The following is a 14,536-nucleotide window of genomic DNA, read 5'->3' as shown; positions in this document are numbered from 1 at the left end:
CAAAGGTCATATCAGGGGCTTTCTTAACTGAAGCCACGTCTTGTTTGGATTACAAAGACGACTGGCTGCGTACTCTCATGTAACACTTTGATACTCAAATGTTAGTTTTTTTTTTAAATGTGACATCACCAAATAGGTAAAATGTGAGAAGCAAAAGGGAGAAGCAAGATGGTCTTTTTCTTCTTCTTTCTGTTTAAACATCTCAGTAGGTTTACTTAAATTTACTCTTTTTGTATGGTAAATATATAGAATTCAAAATAACTCACTTGCTAATTTTAGAGGCATCCCGGTTGTGAAACGGGAATGTGTGACAAGGGATCGTGGATAATCTCTGTGGGTGATGACACTGGTTGGCGGGACAGTGTGTAAACTAGTTTAGCTGTGATGGGATCAACAGTTTGACCTTAGTGGAAAAGAGACTGTGATAAGCAATTCAAAACAGCTAAACTCAAACAATCTTTTATACTTCTTTCATGATTTATTCTCTTGTCATATTCTTGGATTTCATGACGAACAGTTAAGGAAACTATTACATAGGCATCACTTTGGATGGAGAAACAAATCACACAACAACAACAACAAAAACATCAGAACACCAAAACAAAGAAGTTATATTTAGTCTCACATTTAGTGCAGACCCAGACTATAGCTGGTAAATCCCAGACTGTTTTCACGAAAATAGACTACAAGCTTGAGGTAAGAATATAAGTGGATTTATCTGTTTGAGTCTGGTGAGCCTCAACTCAAACACCCCGCGTCTGGAAAATACCAGAGTTAGGAGTTAAGGTCTCTTAATGGTCTTCTCTACAGCAAAGCTAGGCTAAAGTGACAAAAATCTGCTCATTACTCATTATTAATAAGAAATAACTAGTGTTATTGAGTTATATCTGTCTGTCAAGCAGGTGGTTTTCCTTTCATACGGTCACTTTTTTTATTATTTGAAGTCTCTGAGGGATAAATGTTTTTAGCAGACTGTATCATGTCTCTGCATTCAACCAGAAATAATGGAAATTACTGTTTAAACACACTACCTTATGTAAAATTGCACATTGTGAATGTCTGCAATTGCTGCCTTTACTAGGTAAATTGTATATTAATTGCTACATCAAGATCTGTCCACTAGAAGGCAGTCAAAGCACATTGAACACTGAGTTTGAAGACCTATTATAACTACTTTAAGTCAACTTAAAGTAGTTATAATATGACTATTAAATAAATTAATCATAGTTTCAATTAATAGTCAATAATTTTCGTTTTTGATCAATTGATGGTGATAAACTTACTTATTTGATAAACTTGCTTTAATTCAGTGACAGCTGATCACATTGGTAACAATAAACCATGAGGCTCTACTTGATTTTTTTAAATACTCTACTAGTATAAGTTTATATTTTACGTTACATTCTGTATTCATCATGCAGATGGTGTGAGATGCCGGTGCTCTACAGGTGGAAGAGGTGTATTTCAGTGCTGTTTCTCAAAGTGCATGGGGTTCATGTTGGAGCCGTTCCTCAGAATAAACAGGTGAATGAACAGAGCGGAGTATAATTGGAAGATAATTGGTGCTATTGTGTGTGTGACTGTGGGCTCAGGGTGGGGATGGGATTTGATCTGACTTAGGGGATTTTCGTAGTACTTTTAAAATGTCACCTTGTTTTTGTTCACATAACCAATAAAGGAACAACACGAGAAAACTGAAAGGAAAATATGACTCTAGATTAAACGGTGCCTGAATGCAGCGTCTGAACTTGGAGGATATCTTGAGGTGTGCCTGTTTTTGAAACACCGCTTAATCCAATGATCTGTCTGCCTCTTACTCACCATGTCGTCATTATCTCTCTCTCTCGCTCTGTGGAGAAAACAGAGGAAAGACAGAAGGTGACTGCCTGTGTACTCTACCTGCCGTCTTTTAAGAGATACAAGAAAACTTCTGCTTGTGGATCATGAATGTGCTCTATACAGGAGAAGCACTGCAAAACAAAACTGAACACAACATCAACATATTAATAAAGACATGTCATTAAACAAACTATTAAGAAAACTGTTTTAACCCCTTTTTTTGCTATTATTCGCTAGAGAGAACAGGAAATAACTGTAATTTAGTTTTCTATAAAAGACTTTAGTCATTTTAGATCAATTAGAAAAAGTGTTCAGTTAGAACACTATTCTAACTAATCTAATATTAACTTGAGTTACAGATGGATCTATGTGACTGTAAGACTTCTGCAGCTCTTTCCAGGAATTCCCTCCGTAAACCTATTGTTTAGGAAATAAAAGGTACCTGCACCAAGAATAAATGTTCTAACAAACTATTGTTGCCAACAATTTACACTTTCTGTCTCAATATTTATCAAGGTTTCTAAGTCTATACTGTATGTGATTATGTGCAAATGATCTTGTATTCAGTCTCAGCCTTCAAGACTTTATTCATTACGAACTAGAAAAGGTAATTGGATGCTAAGTGAGTGAGATGATTGAATTTGTTCCCAGTGCAGTTTTCCTTGTTTCAGGAATGAGTGTCTGTATCTTGTATTGTAATAAACAACGAAGGTCCTAAATTCTGTTAGTCTTACCGAAACAGGCATATTTTATGTAATGGGTTCACTCTCAATGGTAGGATTTTGGCATTCATTACTCAACAAATACTTTCCACTTGAGGGAAATTGTTCTTTTAAAGGCCCAGATACACCAAACCTACATCAGGGAACTAGCAGCGACGAAGGTCGACCGTTCACGTCGCCTGTGTCTTGGCCAATAGTTGCACTCAAACGCACCACAAAGACTACAGCCGACAGCCAACCACCACTTACATTCTGCATCAGCATGAGATCTAATAACTCTCCATACCTGCAGGTATAATCTTTATTTGTCATTCTAAAAGGGAAACTGGAATACCGAGGACTGTGGATATACAAGGCGTTGGCTCCCCTTCCTATGTCACATGCAGGCTCATTAGAATATATCGCCTACAGCTTGAGAACTACCTTTGCAACGGTGCAAAATATTTTTCTCACAAACCAATCAGAGCAGAATGGGCTTTTTCTGGAGGGGGTCTTAAAGAGGAGCTAAAATGGAGCGTTTCAGACAGAGGGTGAATACAGGTATAAAATCAGACAGACAGTATGAGAAAAATAATGTGTTTTTTGAACATTAAAGCATGTAAACATATTATTAGAAACCCAAAATACAAGTATGAACCTGGTGATGAGCATGATATGTCCTCTTTAAAGGGGTGCGGAGGGCATTATCTAAAATAGACACCTTCACATTACATATAATGCGTCAGTTGGTTAAAAGGATGGATGTGCAAGGCGTTAAAATAATAAATGGTGCTGTTACTTGTTAAATTACCTGTACTATGATCACAGAGCATCAGTGTGAGACATTTCTTGTTTCTTCTTGCTCACTTTATTGACCACCTGTCTCTTTGTTTGCGCTCATTCTGACTGTCTGTCTGTCTTTTTATGAGTCTTTGAGTCGTCCGACGTGGAATCTGCCGGCGGGGGTTTGACAACTCATAACTGCTCTTTAAACTGCAGACGTTGCTTTTTATCACAATGTCTGGGGAGGGGCAACAAGGCGTTGGCTTTTGTTCATGAGGATTATTGGAGCACGGTGACCCCGGTCCAAAAGGTCATGACCCTTAATTATAGGGTTGATGGAAGTCACAGTGGGGTTGTTATCTCATGACAAAGTGTGTGCTCATGTAGAACCTGCTTATTAAGGGATCATCAGCAGATATATTAAAGTCTCTCAAGTGGAACAGAGAAAAATTTAACCTGCGTGTAAAAACCAAACATGAAGACAACAACACTTTTTTGATAATTTGACAGCTCATCATAGTAATGTTCACCTCAGTATTACAGGAGGTGTCTTTGATGAAAGAGCGACAGGCTGATAGAGACATTACTTCACACTTAACCTGAATGGCAACAGATGTGTTCACCCTCATAATAACTGTGGGGAGGAACAGCACTAATTATAAAGCAAATGTTTCCCTCCTTTTTAGCTCTGTTTTCTTTTGATATCATCTTCTTTTTCTTTTTTTTTTATCTCTTGCTACTTTTATCTTCCCCCAAAACAATTTAATGAAATGGATTTTTTTTTTTTACTTTTATCATCGGAGGTTTATGAGATACATTACAGGAAATCCCAACTCGGGGTTTGTGATGATCAAGCAACAAAACTCGACAAAACAAAGTTGAGAAGAAAGATGTGTGAATAATCTTTGACAAACTAAATGTCCACTAATTTCTTTCACACGCACTGTACAAACTAATACTGATAAACATCCCAAACCTTCAGACCACATGAAGAAAGAAATAATGTATTATTTTACCTGCACTTTGGCATCATTTATGTAAAGAACTGCAAAATTAAAAATGTATATGGCATAAATTTTCTCTTTGTGAAAAGCTAAAATTAGTATCTTCACAGTTTTGGATGGTCTGTTGGTCGGTTCAACACTTTGGTTTAGACAGAAATATCTCAACAACTATTGGATATAGATTGCCATCAAATTTTGTACTGACATTCATGGTCCCCAGAGGATGAATTTGACTGAATTTGGTGGTCCCCTGACTTTTCCTCTAACCCCATCATCAGATCAAAATGTCAATTTGTCCAATACTACCTGCCAAACTAATGATATCAGCCTCAGTTGCACTTTGTATTTAGTGCTAATTAGCAAAACCACACTAACATGCTAACCTAAGATGGTAAACATTTCCTGATTTCAGTATAAAAGCCATAAAATGTTTATTCTGAATGACATAAGAACACACGGGTAGATATGCCATGGATTAAAGAAACTTTATTTAGATAAGTACACAAAAACAGCAAAGACAATTAAATGATATTCTTGTAAAAGGATTAAAAGGTATGTATTACATTTACTAAAATAAACTGCACACTAAGTAATAAATATCTTGTACACAGCATTTTATCAACCTAGTAAAACAGAATGAAGATGGTTAGTCAACACAAAAACACAGACACATCTCTATTCTAATTGGTATAAGCATGCATAGCTACAGCAGTACTGGACATTATATGTTTGTGGCATTTTCTCCAGACATAAAGAACTGATCAAAGTCCACTGTGGGGAAAACATTTCTCTGAAAACAAAACATTCATAGTGGATCAAATCCCCCCAAAATTCCCTATTCAAAACAAAATTTTCTCTGTTAAGAAGATTTAATGATGTTCCACAGCTCGTGTGTGATATGCTGACACTCTCCTCCCTCTCTCTTTTTGTTATCCCTGTGTCATCTTCTGATAAAGTTCTCTCCCTTTCCTCTTTTTATTTCTTGGTCTCCTCGATCTGCTCCACCTCGCTGGTTTCGTCCACCACTTTGCCGTTGATCATCGTCTGAGTCACCACCTTCACAATTTTCCTGGTGCGAACGTCAGGCTCCTCTGCACAGACAGATATGATGAGATGAGATGAGATTTAATGAGATGAGATGAGAAGGGATGAGATGGAAGACGAAAGAAGAAAAAAAGGATGATTTGGAATGAGATTAGATCAAATAAAATAGATTAGATCAAATGAAATGATAAAAATGAGTTGAAATGACACAATAATATAAAATTAGTTTAAATGACATTTACACTGGTGAGAAAGTAAGCTGTGATGAAAAGAGACGATGCAAAATGAGATGAGAAGAGAAGAGAAGATTTGAATGAAGAAGAAGAAGAAAAGGTTTTATGATATGAGATTAAATGAAAAGAAAAGAGAAGATACAAAATAGATAAAACAATTTAAAGTGTGAAGACGAGATCATATGAGACAAAATATGAAATAATGCGGTGTGAGAAGAATGTGATTTGAAGAGATGAGATGCAATGAGGTGGTATGAGACGGGAGGAGAGGAGAGAAAACATTAGAAGCGGTGAGATGAGAAGGGAAATTAAAATGAGATGAGTCTTTTTAATCTCATATTCCGTGTTGAATCGTACTAAATGTACTAAAAATATGTCATGTCTCGACAGCTTCAGGTGAAGGACTGCGTGCACTAAAAACACTCGGTTTGTAAAAACAGCTTTACTAAAAGACGTCACAGTCTTTGATTCTGTGTTGTCTTTAGCCTTCTAACGTGGAACATCATACCAAAACACCCTGCAGTTTGTTAATCTAGCAGCATGAGTCAGTCCGATTAGGACACAGTTACAAGTTGTGACTGTGCCTTAATCAAATGTGGGTGTGAAAAACATTTATGTCAATGTTGTAACTCACAACATTGGGATAAATGTTTTCACACCCATATTTGTTGCTATAGGAGTTGAGCTGTTGGCGGTGTTTGCTAGGTTCATAAAACAATCATTAGTCCTGGGCCGCTTGGGCGTGTTAATGAATATTGTGTTTGTGTCTGTCTGCCAGCCTCACACCAACGCTGTCAAATTACAACAAAAACATTAGTGAACAGTTTGCTCTTCTTATCTCCTTCATCATTGTCGTTTCAGTCACTCTTTACCTCCCTGTTGTGTTTCCCTCAGGTTGTGATAAGATGCATTCAGAATGAATGAATGAGCCGTGCTTCACTCGTTGCTGTGCTGATGTACTATTAATATATTGTATAATACTATGCTTGGATGTCATTCTGTTGTTCTGGCATACGTGTGACTTTGCTTTTTTTTTTTAACAGTTAAAATGAAGAAGCCAAGTGCTCACTTTTTGGTGGAGGAGGAACTTCCTTGACTCTGAGGGGCAGAAATGAAACATGTTAGATACAAATAGCATTGAATTGACTTGAAAACAAGATGAACATGTTTAAAGGAATAGTTCAATAAAATGCACTTTTGCATTTGCATTTCTGTTTTTAGCTTTCTTGCCAAGAGTTAGATGAAAAGATTAATACCACTCTCACGTCTGTTAAGATGAGGCTGGAGCCAGCAGCTGGTTAGCTTAGCTTAGCATAAAGACTAGAAACAAGGGGAAACAGCTAGCCTATCTCTGTCCAAAAGTAACAAAATTACCGGCACCTCTAAAGCTCACTAATTAACATGTTATAGTGAGATGCCAAGTTGTGGTTTTAGACATAGACTGTATATAAGAAGTGGACGTAGTCGCCGTGACGTCACCCATTGGTTTGTCGACTGCCGTTTTGAAGCCTCGAGCTCGGCATTTAGGCCGTCGCCATGTTGGTGTTTTGCAACCAGAAGTGACACGAGAGGGTGGAGCTAAGTACAATCGAACGCTGAATCCGACAATTTTAGACAACCAAAAAGGTTATAAATAACTTTCATGAACTGAAAACACACTGTGAAATAGTTCAAGTTCTAAAATAAAAACACGGACAACTCCCGACCGGACAACGCTGTGGTAGCGACCTGTCAATCACAAGGTAGCCACGCCCTAAAGCATACCCTGCTTTATGGTCTATTTGACTCTCAATGGGACCATAATTTACTAAATGAACATCATGCTGTATTGAAGAAGACTTGAAACTAGTGATTGAGACCATAAACTCATGTTTACAATGTTTACTGAGGTAATAAATCAAGTGAGAAGTAGGCTCATTTTCTTATAGACTTCTATACAATCAGACTTTGTTTTGCAACCAGAGGAGTCGCCCCCTGCTGGCTATTAGAAAGAATGCAAGTTTAAGGCACTTCCGCATTGGCTTCACTTCTCAGACCTGGAGGTTGCCGCCTGGTTTTAAAGGGGTTTTGTTACCTTTAGATTGAGCCAAACTAGCTGTTTCCCCTCAGTTCCAGTCCTTATGCTAAGCTAAGCTAAACGAGCTGAGAGTGGTAATGATTTTCTAATCATAGTTTAGCTTTCATCCGGTCGTGAGACTGGTGGAAAACTCACGATTCCTCTCCCTCCAGCAGGCGCCTGTAGGTGGCGATCTCCATCTCCAGGTTCTGCTTGATGCGGAGGAGCTGCTCGTAGTCGGTCTTGGTGCGCTGCATGTCCAGCCGGAGCTGGGAGAGGTCGTCCTCGAGCTGGCTCAGTTTGGCCTGCAGCCGCTCCATCTCAGAGGAGTATTTCTGACCCGTCTCACCCAGGTTACCTTCCAGCGCCGCTACCTGAGAAGAGGAAGGGGAAATAATAAGAGAGTTTACCTGCCTGGGTCTAATAGGCTTGTTACCGTTACCATAATCATATCAGTTTATAAGTTAATTGACCGGTGATCTGGGAAATGTACCGGGGAAATGTCCAATTATTCATAATTCTGTTATGCTGGTATTAAAAGTTGTGGCTTTTCAACCCCCTCACATTTCCTCAGAAGGTGGTTTGCCAGTAGAAATCAGACCTCAGTGTCTCCTGATTCTGAAATTACTTCCCAAACCATTATCAACAAATACCTGTGAGCTGGCAAGGCCTTGGCATCCAGAACAAACATTCGCTGCTCAGACACGATTACCCATCTCACCACCGATACTCAACCCCATACAATTTAGCAACTGTCATGTTCTTGCATGATTTATCAGCGTGGGAGAACATGTTTACTGTCAATACAAGATTAGAAAAGAGTAAAACAAAAACATTCTTCTCAGACGCTGATGTCAAGTTAAAAAAAGAAAGTCTGAGACTGACTCTGAACTTCTGTAAGGATTTTCTGTGTTGGTATTCGACAAATCCCTCCTAAGCCTGGCTTTTCTTTAACACAATACCATAGCACATCATGGCTTTGTGCAAAGGAAACACTCCGTAACCATAATTTAAAGTCATGGTTGTGGTGCTTTATATGTGGACATGCCAGTTCATCTTACTGTTTGTTGAATATAATCCTCCTCCTATGTTTCTCGTGTGTGTTCGTGGGATAATGTGCTCTTCTTGTCCCCTCCCCTCCCTCCAGGTGTACAGTAGCAGCTCACCTGTTTGTGCAGACTCTCCAGCTCCACCTCCAGGGTCTGCAGGAAGCGCTGCCTCTCGACCAGCTCGCCCTGAGCTCCCCTCAGAGCCTCGTTGCTCTCCTTCACGACATTCTGCACCGTGTCCAGCTGGACGGGGACACAAAAACATCACAGTGATGCACACTCCCATGAAATGCATGTATTGTACTAAAGATCAATTTAACGATTGTGTGTTTCCCCTCATTTAGTCTGCTATTTCTTCACTGAGTACAGCATTGATTTTCATGCATTACGTTTTTGGGTTGTCCGTCCGTTTCGTTCGTCCGGTCCATTCTTGCGAACGCAATATCTCAGGAGGAGGGAATTTCTTCAAATTCGGCACAAACGTCCACTTGGACTCAAGGATAAACTGATTAGGTTTTGGTAAGTCAAAGGTCAAGGCCATCGTGACCTTGACCTTTGATATCTCAGGAACGACTTGATGAATTTCTTCAAATTTGGCACAAACATCCACTTGGATTCAAGGATGACCTGATTCGATTTTGGTTTGTCAAAGGTAAAAACATGTTTTTGGCGATAACTCAAGAATTCATACGCTAATTATGACAATTTCACACAAATATCTAACAGGATAAAATGATGAAGTGGTGACATTTTGGACAGACATGGGTGTAAACTGCAACTTTACTAGTTGGCGAAGGCATACGACGCGAGGCGGTAATTCTAGTTTGTTTCAGGCCATTTGACATAAACTTTGATACCAGACTGCCAAGTGTAACTGTCAAAATATTTCAGTGTGGACATGATTTGTCCAACTGATGAATAGTTTCAGTCATTTTTCAAGCAAAAACAGTGAAAAAACACCAAATATTCTCTTTTTCGAGCTTCTCAAATGAGAGGATTTGGTGCTTTTCTTGAATATCTTTGGGTGTTGGACATTTGGTTGGACAAAACATGACATTTGAAGACATCACCGTGGCCTCTTTCAACTTGTGATGGGCATTTTCAACTTATTTTTGAACATAATATACTAAACAATGAAAAAAAAGTTGATTAAAAACAATTCTCTTGTCATGAGAAAAGAAATGCCCCATTCTCTCCTCACCTTCTTGAGGTACCACTGCTCCGCTTGGTCCTTGTTGTTCTTGACAATCCCCTCATACTGGGAACGCAGGTTAGACAGAACGGTACCCAGCTCCGGCCCGCTGGCCGTATCCACCTCCACATTCACCTCATCTCTGGCAACACGAGACTTCATCTGCTCCAGATCCTGGGGGTAGTGAATATTGATATCCTTAATGATGCTTTGTCACAGTGTGTATATCTTTTAATGAAAAGAACATAATGGCTGCATGTGTCGTCTCTAAAATAAACCTGAAGTTGAACCATATGTGTGAATGTACAGACGACATATGGAACCAGGGATAGTTTTGTGAATCCTACACCGCGGGGTGGCAGAGAGGATGTGAGGACATCTTCATAATTTAGATGTTCTCCATCAATAGTTGATGGGCAGAGCTCACCTTACCTTACAACCACCCCCCCCACACACACTCACTAAACTCTATTCATGCATGTTTGCTGGATCTCTTTCACTCTCGTTTCTGTGTGGCATCGTGTCATGTCACATTTGCGTTAACGTGATCTGATCTGGTTTTAATGCTCTTGAATTTTCCAACTACTGCTGGACAATAAAGCTCAATTATGCACTTTATTTTATGCATTATGTAATCGTATCTTTGCTTGGGAAGTGGACGCATGAGAGATGTGATGTGCTCTAGTTCCTCAGCTAACCCCCCAGAGATGCTGCTTTTCTATTTAGTGGGGAAAGGTCAACAAAAAGGACTGACTGCATTGATGAGAGCAGACAAAGAGGCTCAATCCAAATTCATTCTCAATATCTGCAGTAGGTCATGAATTGGATCCGTTCAGTTTAATTCATGATTCAGTAAGTAGGAGATGTGTCCTTCTCTTGGTGGGAGGGGGTAAGTTTATCTTAGTTTCTTATCCCCCCCAGAGGACAGTAGTCCGGACGCCTCGGATGAGCTGATTGGGCAGAAAGAGCAGGTTTGGGAAACCAGATCCACCTGCTCCTTTTGTCTGTAGTAACCAGAGGACCACCTCTCTCTCACTCTCTCTCTCTCTCTTCCTCCCTCGCTACACTTTTTTTTCTGTCCGCTTAGGCTCTAAATAAGACCTCTTGAGTCCACCAAACTGGGTCAGCCTCTTATCAAACAAGTTGTTGTTTGTGTGAGGGCAGGTTGGAGAATAAGAGAGAGGGCCAAGATGAAAATGAGATGAGGCAAATGACGAGTAATGGAGCAGCAAACGGGATAAACAAAAGACCTGCGTACTGTAGGAATGTGGGCGAAGTAGAAAAGAGATAGGAGGGATAAGAAACGAGCGCAGACGGATGGAGTTAGGACAGGCTTTACCTCCTCGTGGTTCTTCTTGAGGAAGTAAAGTTCTTCTTTCAGGCTGTCCAGATCTCCCCTCAGGGAGGCGATGATCTGCTCGTGGTCGGTCTTGGCCTTTTTCAGGGCAACACAGTCTCGCTCCACAGACTGGCACATCACCAGCTCAGTCTCCCACCTGGGAAAGTCCAGATAAATAGAGAGAGACATGTTTATTTACTTTCTTTTTAATTGAAGTTACATCTGGACTGTCTGCAGATGGAAAATAAACATTTATGTAGAAAAGAAGAAAAGCATTTGCATAACGCTCGCTTAACAAAATACTCAAGGATCTCTCTGCACAATGGAAGAAAAAGTAGAAAATTAATGCTTGAAGCAGTAGAAAGTCTAAAATCAAAGTGATATGATATTTATTATCCAATTATTGATGATAATACACAGAATTTGCATTAAATATCTCAACAGCTGAACCAACATTACACTAAAAAGTGACAAATATTTAACACTTTAATTAAATGCTACCGCTACCATGCCGCACAGTTATTACAAATGTGCAGTGGATGCTACTGCATGATGCAGATGTAGTAAAACCTCGATCAAAGACACGGATTAAACCCTAAAGGGCTCAATAAGGTGTATAAAAAAAAAATTTGTTTCAGCTTTTCACCTTCATACTGTAATCATTAACCACTCACTTGATTCTGAAGTCATCAGCAGCCAGTTTGGCGTTATCGATCTCTAACATGAGACGAGCGTTCTCCAAGGTCCTCTTCCTCACCTGACAAATATTAACGTGGGGGAAATGATGTCATGAAAGACATTAACATCCTTCATTAAAGTCAGTCTTCACACAGAAGTCATGTGCATTGATGCTTTATGTATTATGTTCACATGTTTATATTGTATTCAGTATACTGGCAGTAAAACTAGAGTACTAAAGTTACAAAAGACACATGAAAAGTTGAATCCTTGTCCAATAAGGTAACACATTCCATCTCCATTAAACTGTAACTTTATCTGTTTGGTAAAAAAATAGGCAAAAATAATGATTAACTTCACTCAAGTTAACACAAAGATAAAGTCTGCCTCTGATGGATCAACTGATGCTGCTCCTGCTAAAAGACGCAGCACATGTCCACATTTGCATGGACGTTTTGTCTATGTAAAATAACCAATGTCATCATATCAACCTTGAGCTTTGTTCATTGACAGTCTGTATAATGTATGTCTGGTCTGGTGCACATCCCTTCATGCCTACCTCTTGCTCAACAGCGTGAGCTTGGGCCATCATGGAGTCAAGGTCATGACCTTTGGGGATGCGTTCGATCATCACCTGCTTGATCTTCATCTCCAGGTCTGCGTTGGAGCGCTCCAGCGAACGCACCTGCAGGAAGACAGAGAGAAGGAGGCAGTTTAATGATCAAAGTGTTTCAGCTACTAGTGGTATCATTTCCTTTTGGCCCATTTGGCTGCCGACCAACAGCTTAACAGTGCTGCTACTGTTTTATGTATCAAACCTTGTCCAGGTAGTTGGCCAGACGGGTGTTGAGGCTCTGCATGGCTTCCTTATCGTTGATGCTGTTGCCGTGCAGGCCGTTGAGTTGCAGGCTGGCCGGCCCGTTGAGATCCTGGCCGATTGAGGACGAACGACTCAGGGGGCTGGATGCGGCGAAGGAGACCGAAGCACGGGAGCGAGCGCGGCCAGTGTCCATCAGGGAGCGACTGGAAAAGGAGGGCTGGCGGCCCATTGAGAAGCTCCTCATCGACATGCTGGAGGCCATGATGGGCGGCTATGGAGATGTTGGTGAAAGACAAAAAGGGTAGGCAATACATGGAGAGAGAAACAGAATCACACATGTTACATCCATCACAGCTGCTAAGGGTTCACCTCTCTGAATAGAGAGTGGACGGATGCTCAAATTACAGGAAAATACATAAGTTCAAATGCAACCATAGTGTTACATGAGATCTAGCTGTGGAAAAGCTCTTTTGTAGCCCTTAACAAATGTGTTTTATTCCAGCATTTGGCTAGACTTAAATACAAGTAGGCTCATATTCAAGACCTCCGAACGACCCACTGAAAATGACGGAAGGAGTCTTTCAACGAGTGTACGTATGCGGCCGGCTAGTGGCTTTTCAAATGAACCATCTGCAATTGAAAGACATCGCCTGACTTTACGGTCAGAGCCACTTCAGTCTGTCCATCTCGGCTCCGTTCAAATACAACTTCAACTCAAGTCGGTGTAATATTAAAATGTAAATGAGCACGCGGCTCAACCCTGGGTCGAAGGAGAGCCTCTCACCGGGACTGAGAAGGCTCTCATATAGTCTATTACTATGATAATAAGGTGCATTTTATATTCAAGAAGAGACTAATGGAGGATTCATAAAAACAGAAAAAGTGACTGCATAAAAATAGAAGCTTTCCACTAGAGATGTGGTCAAATGTTATATGCAAAAATTTTTTTCCAGTGATGTCACTTTAAATTCCTACTTTTTTTTAACCTCATTTGATGGTAAGTTTAACAGGTGTTCACATTACTTCCTGGACGGTCAGGTGTGACTAGTTGGTGTATGGATGTCAAACATGGACAGTGTATCTTTGTCTGAGTGTGTGTGTTTCTGTAGATTAGCAGTCAAGGGAACCTCTCTGTCTCACTGTCTCTCTGTCACTTGATCCCCGCAACACCGTTCCCACAACACTACAAAGGAGCCAGCAGGAGACAGACGGCCCTTGTTCAGATGAAAGATATAGAGCTTGGGAAACTGATCGGGAAAATATTCAGGTTGAATTCCAGTGACACAAGGGGACATTTTGTTCGACAGGAAATGGACTTTCATTTCATTTGAAAAAAATCATCTTGTCATTAGCTGACAAATAGTTGTGTTGACAACTGTTGATTGAAAGTGAACAGGTAGATAAGATTAACTGCGAAAGTGGTACAAGCTTTTTCTTCAAGTTATAATTTTGATTTAGATCAATGCTTTGTTATTTTTTCCACAATCTTAATGATTAAACTTAATAAAAGAACAAACTACAATCGATGAGAATGATTTAAATCATCAATCAATAAAACTAAATAATAATAATAATAAAACGAATGAATCTAATTCTACAAAATAATAATTTCTTAAAAAATAAGCTCCTACTCACCAGGGTTTTCTTCAGAGATGCACAGTGGGATCCGGAGGAATAGTGGAGGATCTGTGCTGTTGATGCTACAGGTGAGCTTATATACAGGTGTGCAGAAAGTGGGAGGGGCTAGCTTTGAACAGGAGGTGTGTTTACTGCACCTGCAGGTCTTGAGAAAGGTGGA

At 39.9% G+C, this 14,536-nt stretch overlaps 2 protein-coding genes across 3 annotated transcripts in view; one reads left to right on the top strand and one right to left on the bottom strand.

Moving 5' to 3' along the window:
- Window positions 1-14,536, top strand: part of fyb1b (FYN binding protein 1 b) — a 76,320-nt gene that overhangs the window by 45,208 nt on the left and 16,576 nt on the right. The window lies entirely within an intron of this gene.
- Window positions 4,797-14,503, bottom strand: LOC141757494 (keratin, type I cytoskeletal 18). 2 transcript variants are annotated; one of them, XM_074618011.1, is made up of 11 exons: window positions 14,374-14,503; window positions 12,737-13,009; window positions 12,478-12,603; window positions 11,915-11,997; window positions 11,241-11,397; window positions 9,911-10,075; window positions 8,827-8,952; window positions 7,817-8,034; window positions 6,674-6,702; window positions 5,614-5,630; window positions 4,797-5,418 (listed from the first exon to the last, which is right to left on the bottom strand). In XM_074618011.1, the coding sequence occupies exons 2-11, from the start codon at window positions 12,998-13,000 to the stop codon at window positions 5,386-5,388; spliced, it is 1,218 nt and encodes a 405-aa protein (XP_074474112.1). In that variant the 5' UTR covers window positions 13,001-13,009; window positions 14,374-14,503; the 3' UTR covers window positions 4,797-5,385. The 2 variants fall into 2 exon arrangements, with proteins under 2 accessions (XP_074474112.1, XP_074474111.1); XM_074618010.1 differs by lacking the exon at window positions 5,614-5,630.

This window comes from Sebastes fasciatus, chromosome 19 (genome assembly GCF_043250625.1).
Source record: "Sebastes fasciatus isolate fSebFas1 chromosome 19, fSebFas1.pri, whole genome shotgun sequence".
Lineage (NCBI taxonomy): Eukaryota > Metazoa > Chordata > Actinopteri > Perciformes > Sebastidae > Sebastes > Sebastes fasciatus.
Note: the sequence above shows the minus strand (reverse complement) of the source record. Positions and strands in the feature narration are given on the sequence as shown.